The sequence below is a fragment of the Leucoraja erinacea genome, chromosome 7 (genome assembly GCF_028641065.1).
Source record: "Leucoraja erinacea ecotype New England chromosome 7, Leri_hhj_1, whole genome shotgun sequence".
Taxonomy (NCBI): domain Eukaryota; kingdom Metazoa; phylum Chordata; class Chondrichthyes; order Rajiformes; family Rajidae; genus Leucoraja; species Leucoraja erinaceus.
The window spans coordinates 48,327,564-48,340,841 of NC_073383.1; the positions used below are offsets into that span (position 1 = coordinate 48,327,564).

A 13,278-nucleotide genomic window follows, 5' to 3' on the forward strand; every position below is an offset into this window, starting at 1 on the left:
ACCCCTTTCCCATTTCCCAGTTCCACCCAAATAGCCTCCCTAGACGAGCCCTCCAATCTATCCTGCCAAAGCACTGCTGTAATATCTTCCCTGACAAGCAATGCAACACCTCCACCTCTTGCCCCTCTATCACACCTGAAGCAACGAAATCCTGGAATATTTAGTTTCCAATCACAGCCCTCCTGCAACCACGTTTCACTGATCGCCACAACATCATACTTCCAGGTGTCAATCCAGGCTCCAAGTTCATCCACCTTTCTTACAATGCTCCTAGCATTAAAATATACACATTTAAGAAACCCACCCTCTCTTATTCTCTGTTTATTGTCTTTTTCTTCTTTCTCCCCTACATTTTAGGTCAGAGTGCTACCATTCTCTGCCTCCTGCCTCACACACTGACTGCTAGCTTTCCCTATTTTAGTCCCTCCCCTCCCCTAGTTTAAAGTCTCCCCAGTAGCCTTTGCTCTTTCTTCTTAATGATGTATCAAACAGTTGATTTTGGTAAGTCTAAGGTTTGGCTAATGTCTTTAACAGTTTTATTCGTGTTTCTCAGTCTATTAATGGCTTCTTTGACTCATTGGCACAACATTGGTCCTCATGTTGATAAACAGCAATAAAAGTTTCCAAAGCTGATGGAAAGACTGAACGAAAGACTAGGTGCAGAGAGCTCTCTTATATCTGCATTAAGAAGGCAATTAAACACACCCATGCAATTACAAATGCCTGTGAAACCAGGTGTCCCAAACATTATGGTGCCCATTATGGAGGGCACTGTGCGTTGACTGTTAACTTGACCTCATTCGGTTAGTCCATGATTGCATTTTACTATTTCTTTGCACTACTTTGGGTTGCACAACAATCTGGCACCATATAAGTAATGTATATGTACAGAACGTGTTTCATAGGAACACGTAATTTCATTGCACCCTGGTGTTTCTGACAAATCTGAATCACAGACAGCAAAGTTGGAGTTTTTCCATTGACCTTTGCATGTGTGTGGCCCAGAAATGACCAGCAGATTCATGCTTGTTACTGCTAATAAACACCAACAGTTTCATCATTATTACAACCACAGAACTCAGGCCCAACACATGCTGGAGTACAGTGGAAACTGTACAATATCAATGTCAAGAAACTCTGGCAATGAGTTCTGTGAACAGATGAACAACTTGTACGAGTAATCTCTCAAATATTGTGAATGGGACCAGCAGCAGTGCTAGTGCTAATAGGAAGCCCAACAACCCCAAAGGAACAGGTCCTGCGTCTAAGATAGGGGACATGCCCTCCATATACATTTTATAACAGGCTTTTTAATAACACAGCTGGCAGAACTGCTGCCTCACACGTCCTAACTATGTGTGGGTTTGTCAGTTAATTGGCCTCTGCAAATTGTCCCTCGTGTGTAGGGAGTTTTTTTTGCAAAAGTAGTATAACAGAGAACTAGCATAAAGTGATTGCTGGTCAGCATGGAGCAGGTGTGCCGAAGGGCCTGTTTCTATGCTGTTCCTTTCAATCAATCAACACCATCAACTTGACAGTTAGGATGGAAGAACTTGACACATAGTGCAGCTGTTTGACATCTTTCCTGAAAGAGACAATTATGCACTCTCTCTCTCTCTCTCTCTCTCTCTCTCGCTCTCGATGTTCAAACTTAGACTTAGATTAGAATTAGATCCTTTATTTGTCATTCAGACCTTTTGGTCTGAACGAAATGCCGTTGCCTGCAGCCATACATGTAATAATAAACAACAAAACACACAATAAACACAAATTAACATCCACCACAATGAGTTCACCAGGCATCTCCTCACTGTGATGGAGGCAAAAATCTTAGGGTTACTGTCTCTTCCCTCCTCTTCTTCCTCTGCGCTGAGGCGATACCCCACCGAGCGATGGTAATCATTTCCGCGGCTCACCGAGCTCCGCGAACGGGCCGGTCGAAGCTGCTGTCCTCCAGTCCAGCGGACGCAGCTGTTGCCGCGGGAGCACCGGAAAACAGGCACCAGCCTGTGACCTGCGAGCTCCCGACGATGCGTCCACTGGCCCGTGGCCGAGCCCCAGATTCAGGTCGCCGCCGCCAGAACGTCACCTCAGCCACAAACAGATGGAGCAGCAGGTGGACCTCAATGTTAGAGGGGAACAAGTGATTCTGCGGTCACACGTGGCAACCCAGAGTGCGGGGAAGATGTCCCTCTACATTTTTCTTATTTGTCATTGGTCTTGAGAGAGATCTACATCCTACCCCCGCTGACACCCGAGTCAGCAGCGTATTCCGCAGCAACCCAAATGGTGTCAGATGCAGGGGACATGACAGAGCCTGCAGGAGCAACCCCAGCCGTGCCCACATTAAACAGTACATCCAGACGTATAAAAGCAGGAATGAAGAACATGGGTTTGTGCCTTGTTTCTTACCTGTTTGTAGGCATGATACAGTTCATCAAACTCATGGGCGCCCACTGTGATCTCTGGAAGGAACCTGGGGATGGCGGTCAGGTCAGCGATTCTCATTTTGTCCTGAACCCTAGTTAAGGAGAAAGACCATTGTTAATCAAACTTTGTTATTGCTTGGGGCTTAATGCCAGTTGACATAGATGGCAAGGAGGAATCGGTGGGTCAGAAAACATCACAGGAGTTTTGCCAAGATGTCCACTAATTGCCACAACAGCACCTCTGTACAACAGTGGTCTCAGCCCAACGGTGCACGAGTGGAGATTAAATGTTTGCACACCAGAACCTAAACAGTGCAGCAACAGCATCCCCAAGTGGTTTTCTATGGAGTAGCCTAGAACTCAACATCTTGCAACAGCATATACCGAGCTATTAGACTTTGTCAATACATTACTTTCATGGGTGGAATCTACTCAATCAAAACCTTTGGCTGAAAACTTCCCTTTCCTCATATTTTGTTGCCAACCTATTTCATCTGTACATATTTCAGATTAAGCTGTTCCATTGAACCCTGGCCTGAAATAAAAAGAACAATTCACCACCCAAAGGGCTCTTCTCAGCAGAGATCAAGGGAAATGGGCCTGAGCTGGATAAACAATTGTATCTTTCCTGAAATCCAAACACAGTGCAAAACATCAGGCTGTGCTTGGCATCCCCCAATTCCAGTAATTCTGTAATGGACAAGAAAAATAAAAGGGCTTGATAAGTTTTAAGTACATCCCAGATATTATGATCACAATTTTTAAGGGACAATATACTGAACCCAAATTTCTCTCAATTTTTTTTAACCTCTGCAATATTTTATTTGTATGATGATAAAACAAATATACTCTCATTTATGTATTTGTAAAAAGAGTACTTTATACGTGGAGATTGCTCCAGAAAAAGTGTGTAATTCAAAAATGCATGAATTAAATATATAAATTGTAAAATTTAAACCGGCATAAATCGGAGAGCATTATTTCAAAACACTACGAAATTAGGTTTTGGCACTTTAATTTTGTCATTTAAGAAGCATGCGTGTCAAAAATGCATAAATGAAACATGCGTAAAATGCGAGGTGCATGTACTAGCAACACCTATTGGTAATCTTTATGCAGACTAATAATCCATCATTCACTTTTAGGTTTATTACTATTAACACATGGTGTTAGATTTATTACATTTATTTTTTTCTCCATAACCATTAAGCCAGCTGCATTGCTTTAGTTCAATTTTCGCTGGACACGGTTGGACAAATTAGCTAAACTGCTTCAGTCCTGGATTAGGACTACCAACTGTCAATTGTGACGTCCAACAGAACATGGTTAAAGATATTTATTTTGAAGTTAGTAAAAGCAGCAACTGATGGAGAAAATAACAGTATACCCTTGTTATAGCTGACTTGGGAGGAGGCAATGATGTCCGTTATTGCCGATTGTCCAGTGTAACCGAGTCAGGTTTTATCATTGTATGTAGTTGAAACAAAGAACTGCGGATGATGGTTGATACACAAAAGGACAAAAACTGCTGGAGTAACTCAGCGAGTCAGGTAGCATCGCTGGAGAACAATGGTAGGTGACGTCGGATCCATTCTTCAGACGGATTCAGTCTGCTGAGTTACTCCAGCACTTTGTGGTACTTACTTACTTACTGCCTCTTATGCCTCCTGGCATGTAGGGCAGCAACGAAGGTCCTCCACTCAGTAGTGTTGATTCCTTCAGTTGCTTTTTCCATAACATATTTGTTTTACGAGACAGGATTGTTCGCCCCGTGTTCAACCTCCAACCTGGAGGACCAGCGGATCACTCTTCGTCTCGCCTCTACCCTTCGACCTGTCCAGCATGGGAGACCCTAACAGGAGACGAATCTCCCACTGGCATAGCTCCAGAGGTCACTGAGACACACAAGCTCCCCGACCACGACAAGTTTGCAATCCAACGGGGAGGCACTTTGTGGTGTTTCACCTCAAAACTCGGGACCGATGCCGCTAGCTTACACTAGCAAGCTCTTCTCGCCCACCACACGGTCCGCTGGCGTGGCTGTTGGTGCAGCTCACGTTGCAGCCTCTGGCTGGCAGCGTTTTCTTCAGACTGCTGCCAACAACAAGATGCGCTCGGTCACCGTGGGGCTCCCTCCCCTCTCAGCTGTTGCCGCATCCAAGGTGTAATATGCCGGTGACTCCGGGAAGAAGGCCTAGTTGACAGAGCCACATGAGGAGGAGGAGGAGGAGGAGGAGGAGGAGGCAGCAGTGGTCGAGTGGGGAGCGGTCAAAGCGACGGGCCAACAGGACGAAGCAGCGGCAGGTAGTAGGGGGAGTGAGCACCTCGGTGACCTCGTGCGTTCTGTCGGTGTCCTGAAGAAAAAGCTGTCCCCAGGGCTACACCCCGAGCTGCAACAACAGCCACTTCAACCGGACCTTGCTGTGGGTGAAGAAGGACTCGCTGGTGCACCTTGTGAGTCAGAGGTGGGATTGGAATCCAGGATGGTAATCTATGATAATTTTGTATTTTAATACAAATGTTCCATTGCATTTCAGGTTGCAAAGTCCTTCAGACTTTTGAGTATTATAACTACATTCAGGCATTACATTCAGGAAAACACAAACATTTAGCACAGAAGAGAGCATGCCCCAAGTCATGGAATATTGACGTCAATTAGATTGAGTTCACATGACTTTGTGAGGCCAGGTAATTTCAGTATAAGGAAACAATTTCAAATGAACCCCATCAGAGTTATTCTTTCATAATCTAATCGAATAGGTTAGGATTATAACGCTTTCTATTACTGTTCTTAATGAAAAAAAATGCAAGACCATGCAAATATGAGGTTGACATTTATTTCATTGTTTCTGCCGCATTTCTGCAATTTAGCTAGCTGTAGCTCTCTCATAATTAAATCTATTTCACTACCTTTATTCTTGCTAGCCCTCCTGAGCCTATTTTCTTCCTCCTAATTTGCAACTTCACCCTTACATCTCATTAAGATGGCCAGGCTGGTCACTCAGTGAGGTCCAAGATCTTCATTACCCTTGTTTCAACTTTTTAAATCTCTCCCTGCACGGGAGACCCGACTTTTTCTCGTCGGGTTTCCGTTGTCGTTGGGGCCGCAACGAGGAGCGGCCTCCAACAGGAAGAGACCGGGGACTCTGGTGCTACGACTCACCGTCACCGTCGCGGGGCTGGCCGAGTCCGGAGCGGGTGGAGCGGTGGAGGAGCGCTGCTGCTGCTGCTGCTGCTGCTGCGGCCCGACCGGAGAGTCGGAGGCTCCAACGGCAGGTCTGTGGACGGCGGCACCGGGAGCCCGCGGGTCCCTGGAGGGAGACCGCTTTTCAGGGCTCTCGCAACGGCGACTTCCCCCGCCCGAGTTGCGGGGTTGAAGAGCTCCTGGAGCGGGGCCTACATCACTGCCCCGCGCGGCTTGGAATGGCCGCGGGACTCTGCGAGCGCACGCCGGGGGCTCTAACAACTAGACCCGGTGTGCGACCTTGCACCACCCGGCGTGGCTTTAATGGTCGCGGGACAATCGCCATCGCCAGCCGGGGGCTTTGACTTTGACTCTGACATGGGGGGGGAAGAGTGCAGTGGAGAGATAAGTTTATTTGGCCTTCCATCACAGCAATGTGATGGATGTTTATGTAAATTATGTTGTGTCTTGGGTCTATTTGTTTGTAATGTATGGCTGCAGAAACGGCATTTCGTTTGGACCTCAAGGGGTCCAAATGACAATTAAATGTATCTGTGTATCTTGTATCTTGTATCATCAGTTCCACTTCACCATTCCAGTTACCCAAACCTCTCAAAATTTAGAGCTCATGGATTCAGAAAATAAACCAGCTGCTGGCTCTTACGAAACAGGAATCGTCTTCTGAATATGGAGTGCTGTGGTCACCATTTCACAAACGTTCAATGCACCATTTATCTGACCGTTCACCTGCAATTAACAAGCCTTCACTGCCCTCCCTCAGCCAGTGTCATTCAATCTCTCTTGGTCATCACCCTGTTTTTTTTCTCTGTTCCTTCATAGAAAAATAGAAACATAGAAAATAGGTGCAGGAGTAGACCATTCGACCCTTCGAGCCTGCACCACCATTCAATATGATAATGGCTGATCATCCAACTTAGTATCCTGTACCTGCCTTATCTCCATACCCCCTGATCCCTTTAGCCACAAGGGCCACATCTAACTCCCTCTTAGTACAGTAAGTACTGTACCTGTAAACACCGGGGTGGCCTTCACGGATTCCGGAATCGAGGCCGTCGGGCAGGATCTCCCAGCAGCAATGGAGCTGGAGGTGCCGACAGTAAGGGAATTCCCGATCGCAGGGGAATCCCCAACCTCGCGGGCAGGACTACAAGTTAGACTAATGGCTGATCATCCAACTCAGTATCCTGTACCTGCCTTCTCTCCATACCCCCTGATCCCTTTAGCCACAAGGGCCACATCTAACTCCCTCTTAAATATAGCCAATGAACTGGCCTCAACTACCTTCTGTGGCAGAGAATTCCAGAGATTCACCACTCTCTGTGTGAAAAATGTTTTTCTCATCTCGGTCCTAAAAGATTTCCCCTTTATCCTTAAACTGTGACCCCTTGTTCTGGACTTCCCCAAATCGGGAACAATCTTCCTGCATCTAGCCTGTCCAACCCCTTAAGAATTTTGTAAGTTTCTATAAGATCCCCCCTCAATCTTCTAAATTCTAGCGAGTACAAGCCAAGTTCACCTCAATTGCAATTTAAAACACGATTTTTAAATTTCTTAGTTCAGATGAAAGGATATCAACCTGAAAAGGCAACTAGTTTTTTGACCACAGATGCTGCTTTTTCCAGTAATTCCAGCATTTTCTGAATTTATTTCAGAAACCCAGCATCTTCAAAATCTGTGTAATCTGGTCTCATTATTTGGGTGCAAGTGTTCTCCTGCTCACCTGCCAGAGACAGCATATGGTGTGGATTCTAAAACAGTTTGCAGTACACCATGTGTGGTCTATCCAGAGCTTTGTATAAATCGCTAAAACAAACTCTGAATCCTATTGGTTTCTACCCCATCCAAGTTATCTTGGAAATATTAGAAACAGTGCAGGCATTTCTATGGAGTGCAGCTTTGAAACAAAGGAGAATTTAGCACACACTGTTGTTATCCTCCTTAGGTAAAGAGTATATTACATACAGACTGTACCGTTCAAATGCTGATTTAGTTTATTTGTAGATTTTGGAACATCTCCTGGATCAGTGCCAAATTGTGGATCAATCTAACATAGACCCGCTGGGATGTAACAACCAGCATCAAGCATACAATTCCTAAATCGTTTTAAGTCTAACAAACCTTTGCCTGCCTCTTGGTTTCTGCAGATTCAGCAGAACACAAGATTGGTCATTGGTGTTATTTTAAAATACAATGCATTTTCTTTCATCTTTTGAACCGTTGTTCTGAAAAGAATGAGCAGATATCACAATGTTCAGAAAGTCAGTCTCCCAGTGTTGGTACCTTAACCTGAAACATGAGAAAGAACCAGCCTGAGCAGGACAAGGGTGATCCTTAATGGCAAGAATCTAATGCAAGCAGCATTAACCTAGGTAGTCAGTGGGAAAGAAATGTGAAGCTTGAAAATGGCAGACGTTTCCAGAACAAGTGACCAGATAGGCCATCGCGTGCACTCCAGACCAATTAAAACCTGTGGAACCAATTTCACCACACAGCTCTGTAGGCTACAACACTTCTGAGCCTTCATTCAGGTCATTCCCAAATTTTTAAAAAGCTTCTGGTCTTGCCAATCCTCCAGGCAATGAGTTCCAAAAGCCTATAAACTATGGGTGAAAATGTTTTCTACTCCAGTCTCGTCTTCCTAAATAGTTTTGTTTATTGTCAGTCACCAGAAAGACAATATATGATTACAATCGAGCCATTTACAGTGTATCGATACATGATAAGGGAATAACGTTTAGTGCAAGAGAAAGCCAACAAAGTCCGATCAAGGATAGTCCGAGGGTCATCAAAGAGGTAGATAGTAGCAATGTAACAAAATTTTGAGATTTTAAAAATCAAGTCCGCAATTTATCCCATCAGATAAAGCATAAAAATAAGTTTAATTTGACACCTAATTCACTTTCATATCTCAAGTATTTAAAAAGTTATAGCCATTTTCATACTCAGAAATTAGCATTTTGTTCCCTATTGATTTTCTATGGACATAACAAAAAAGCTGTGAGCGTGGACAGTCAAAAGCCCATAACTTTCTTAAAAATTAAGAGAACTGAATGAAATTTTCAGTTATCATAGATTGAAGCATTCTGAAACAAATATAAAATAATCTTACTTGGATGACCTGAAATTAAAGCATGTAATTAGTTAGTTACCTAATTGTAGCTAATTCCAAACTTCAATTACTAGATCTAAACATCTATCCATTTCTTAATAAATGATTAACATTTTTAAAGAGCCTAAGTGTCCAAATAATATTCACAAATAATTCACAATAAAACATGATTTTAAAATCCCATTTACATTAATTTATAGGCCAAATGGAAGGAATTTAGTGTTTAACTGCTGTAAATTAAAGTCCATTTAAATCAGTTTTCTAGTGAGATCCTGTGAACGCGCTGGTTTAGAACGTTTACATTGCGGTAGATTTGTGCCCTCAAATTCCCAGAAAAATACTGCGGGATATAATGGGGCCCAAATTAGCTACTCGCAACATTAAACTTTGTATAAAGGGATCTTAAGAAGCCCTTTTTAATGTAAAACAGCCTACCTCCTGCTGTCTGCTGTATGAGATCCGGCCGGTTGCCAGCGGTCGCGGGTTTAGAGGTTATTTTTTAAACTACTATAACAATTAGATAAAGCCCTTAAAAGTAATAATAACTAAAGCGACGGAATCTTCCAGCAATTTTTCATTAATAATTAACTAGGCTGAACATCCTCGATTTGAACAGCCTAGGGAAAATCGCGTTTTAAACGCGCCCCCCTCTAAACGGCGCCAAAATCGCACACACCCGCAGCGACAGTTTTTCAGCGACGCTTCAGGTACGCTTTGCAACATACCTATAGATAGTAGTTCAGCACTGTTCTCTGGTTGTGGTAGGATGATTAATTTGCTTGATAACAGCTGGGAAGAAACTGTCCCTGAATATGTAAGTGTGCGTTTTCATACTTCTATACCTTTGCCTGATGAGAGAGGAAGGAGTGGCATGGGTGCGATGTTTTTGATTATGCTGTTGGCCTTGCCGAGGCAGCATGAGGTATAAATGGAGTCAATAGAAGGGAGGTTGGTTTGTGTGATGATCTGGGCTGCATCCACAATTCGCTGCAATTTCTTGTGGTCTTGGAAGGAGCTGTTCCCAAACCAAGCAGTGATGCACCCTGATAAAATGCTTTCTATGGTGCAGCTATAGAAGTTGGTGAGAGTTGTAACTGATCCTCACACCTCGATTTACTGCCTGCACCAGAGGGGGAAGGCTTATCGTATTCATCCTTCAGAACCCTCATCATTTTATGTGTTTCAATTACATCTTCACTTGGCTTGCTTTGTGCCACCTGAGTCTTGCATTCTAATCCAGTTCACTAAGTTTTTCCAGCCCTTACAAAGTCCTTGATGAACCCCTTTGTTCTCTCCCTAATGCTTTTACATACTTCGTATCAGGGCACAACCAGAACTTTGGACACTGCTCAGCCTTAGTTTAATTTAGTTTAGAGATATAGTGTGGAAACAGGCACTTCGGCCCATCGTGCTGACCAACAAACACCTGTACACTAGTCCTACCCTACACACGAGCGACAATTTACAGAATCCAATTAAAGTACAAACCTGCATATCTTTGGATGTGGGAGGAAATCATAGGACATGGAGAATACCCATGGGGTCACAGGGAGAATGTACAAACTGCGTACAGATAGCACCCATAGTCAGGATTGAGCCCGAGTCTCTGGCATGTATGGTAGCAACTCTACTGCTGCGCCATTGTGCCTCCCTAAAGTTACATACACCCTAGTTATTCAGGGCCGACACTTGCTCCCATAGTCGGCAGGATGCAAACCTGCGCGGGGAAAACTCAGATTTCTAATTCATCGCCTTAACCATTCGGCCACGACTGCTGTGTCTTGCTCTCGCTCACGTTTTATGCAGATCCAATATAACCTCCCTGCTCTTTCTTACTATATATTGTCCAATAAAGACAAGTATCCGATATGTCAACGTAACTGTCGTATGATCTGCGTACTACTCTGCAACTCCCACCGTGGACGCATATCCTTGCATTGCATTTTTTAGGTGGGATAATTTTTACCCCCTTACAATCTGATAAATTATCCTTTGCAATATGTGGACAGTTTGGGCTGGAGAGAGCTTCATGTATTTCAACTGTATGAATATTAATTGTGATGAGGCAGGGTGTTCCTTGTCAATGACCCACAGATGGGATAGTCATTGCTCAGTAGGAAGAATTCACATGGTGATGCCTCAATTGAACTGCAAAGCACATTTGCCCTTTAGAGGGCCTCGTTACACTGCAAAATGCAGCACTGAATCCTTGACTAACATTTGTTATTGTGGATTTCCTGTCTTCTAAGTTGCACATTATGAATTTTATTAGCGTCTGTAGTGCCGTGAAGCATTTGCAAGCCCAAGGGTTTGCAAAGCATCTTGTTGCTGGGCCTTTGACAATAACAACTTCACTCTGACAGAAAGAGTAACGGCATGCCCCGTAAGTACAGTGAAAAATGGAGCGGAACGGAGAGGACATTAGTTACTGGAATGTTAAAATTCGTGAGGCCGGCTGTTGCTGCAGGCCTGCCTTAAACAGGCACAATACAACTAACCATAACTTTCAACGTGCCCAGATGCCTCAGAGAGAGAATTAATAGCAATAAACTATGAGAGCTTGTACACAATAACTGAGGCGTGGGTGAAGAGAAGGGGTTTAATACACGGTTTAAAGGTGCAAAGAGAAACAATAGACACTGGAAGGATTTAAGGATTGAACTCTGGTAGCCAGCGATGCAACAGAGAAGGCAAAGTAGAGAAGCCTGGAGTTTCCGACATAACACCAGAGTTTCTGACTTGTAACTCCAGGTTTCTCTCCTTTGCCATTTCTGCAGCTTCACTGGCTACCAGAGCTGCATCCTTAAACCCTTCGAGTGTCCATATTTTTCCCTTGCACCTGTTAAACCGCATATTAAATCCCTTCTCTTCACCCACGCCTCAGTTATTGTGTACAAGCTCTCATAATTCATTGCTATTAATGCTCTCTGAGGCATCTGGGCAAGTTTGAAGATTATGGTTAGTTGCATTGTGTCTATTTAAAGCAGGCCTGCAGCAACAGCCGGTCTCATGTGTTTGCACATTCCAGTAACTAATGTCCTCTCCGTTCCACTCCAAGGAAATCAATTTTCACTGTGCTTAAGGTGGTGGGGGGGGGGGGGGGGGGGGGGTCTTTCTATCAGTGAAGTTCCCAGAATCACTGGGAATCTTGTGCATTCTCCTGGTGACGAGGTTATACTGAATGACTATGGATCCATGTGGAGCACAGTGGAGCATCAAATCTCAGTAAATAGAATTGGACCAACGTGGAAAAGGTTAAAACCCAGAAAATAACACCAAGGTCCTCCCCAAGATTGACAAATGGGCCAGGGGCAGCAGTCAAATGTCGACAACCTTATTTCCTCTTTCTCACAACTCAGAACAATCTCTTGCTCTACTGGCCATCTCTTATCAGGTACCTCCTTCCCTCAGGGTACCCCGTGGCCCTGTCACTTCCTCAGACAGCAGCCATATGTCGTCGCCCACGCCCTCTGTCTCGCTCAACTCGTTCAACAACTTCTCCTTCAACGCCACTCGCTTATTCCAGAGAAAAGGTGTCGCAATAGAAACAAGCATGTGCCCAGGCAAATCCCTCACAGCTCACTGGATATGTTGAAAGCTTGAAGCTGTCGTTTTAAGCACCCCTGAAGGCCTACTTGGAAAGACTGTTTATTTTTTCTCCCATGCCCAGAATAAACAGCAATTATATAGAATTTATATTTTGGTTTCAGAATTTTGGGAACATAACTTCCCAACTATGCATGCAGACTACTGACAATCCAGTTGGTCTGTGGGTTGTGGTGGCCAATAACTTGACAAAAATGAAAAAGGAGCAGGCAATAATAAACAGCACAATTATAGGTATTACTGGCAACCAGACCATAATAGTGCAAAGTACACAGAGCACTCTAAATCAAGTCCATTGTAGATCGTTGTTGAGGTAGAGTTGTACAGCATGGCTCAAGAGCCTGATGGGTGATGGGAAGAAACGACTCGAACCTGGAGGTCATGATTCTCAGGCTTCTGTACCTTCTTCCCAATAGTAGCAAGAGGATGAAAGCATGATCATGGTGATATGCATCCTTTATGATACTGGCTGCCTTTTTTGAGGAGGAATATTCTATAGATCCCTTCGTTTGACGGGGGGGGGGGGGGGGGGGGGGGGGGGGGGGGGGTCCATGATGGACTGGGGGCAATGTCCACCACTTTCCATAGAATCCATAATTCCTGGGCATTCGAGTAACTGAACTAGGCCGTGATGCAACCAGTCACTATGCTCTTTATTGTACACTCGTAGAGGTATGATGGAGTATTCAGCAACATCCTAAAACTTCTGAGGAAGTAGAGGCATTGATGAGCTTTCTTTGTGATTGCGATAATAAGTTGGAGATGCCCAGAGATAATGTATGCGCAGCTGTTGACTCTCTGCACTGCCGTCCAGTCGATGAAGACAGGTTCATGGATTCTTGGCTTTCTCTTCCTGATGTCAACAATCAGTTCTTTAAGCTTTCTTAACTAAAGAGCTAGATTGTTGTTCTGGCACCAGTCAATCAGAT

At 44.3% G+C, this 13,278-nt stretch overlaps 1 protein-coding gene across 1 annotated transcript in view; it reads right to left on the minus strand.

Annotated features, from left to right (window-relative positions):
* The window catches only part of ndufa10 (NADH:ubiquinone oxidoreductase subunit A10), an 80,909-nt gene that overhangs the window by 6,066 nt on the left and 61,565 nt on the right, over nucleotides 1-13,278 (minus strand). Inside the window, exon 9 of the mRNA XM_055638515.1 lies at nucleotides 2,413-2,521. Within this exon, the coding sequence (XP_055494490.1) occupies nucleotides 2,413-2,521 (109 nt within the window). The remainder of the gene's footprint in view (nucleotides 1-2,412; nucleotides 2,522-13,278) is intronic.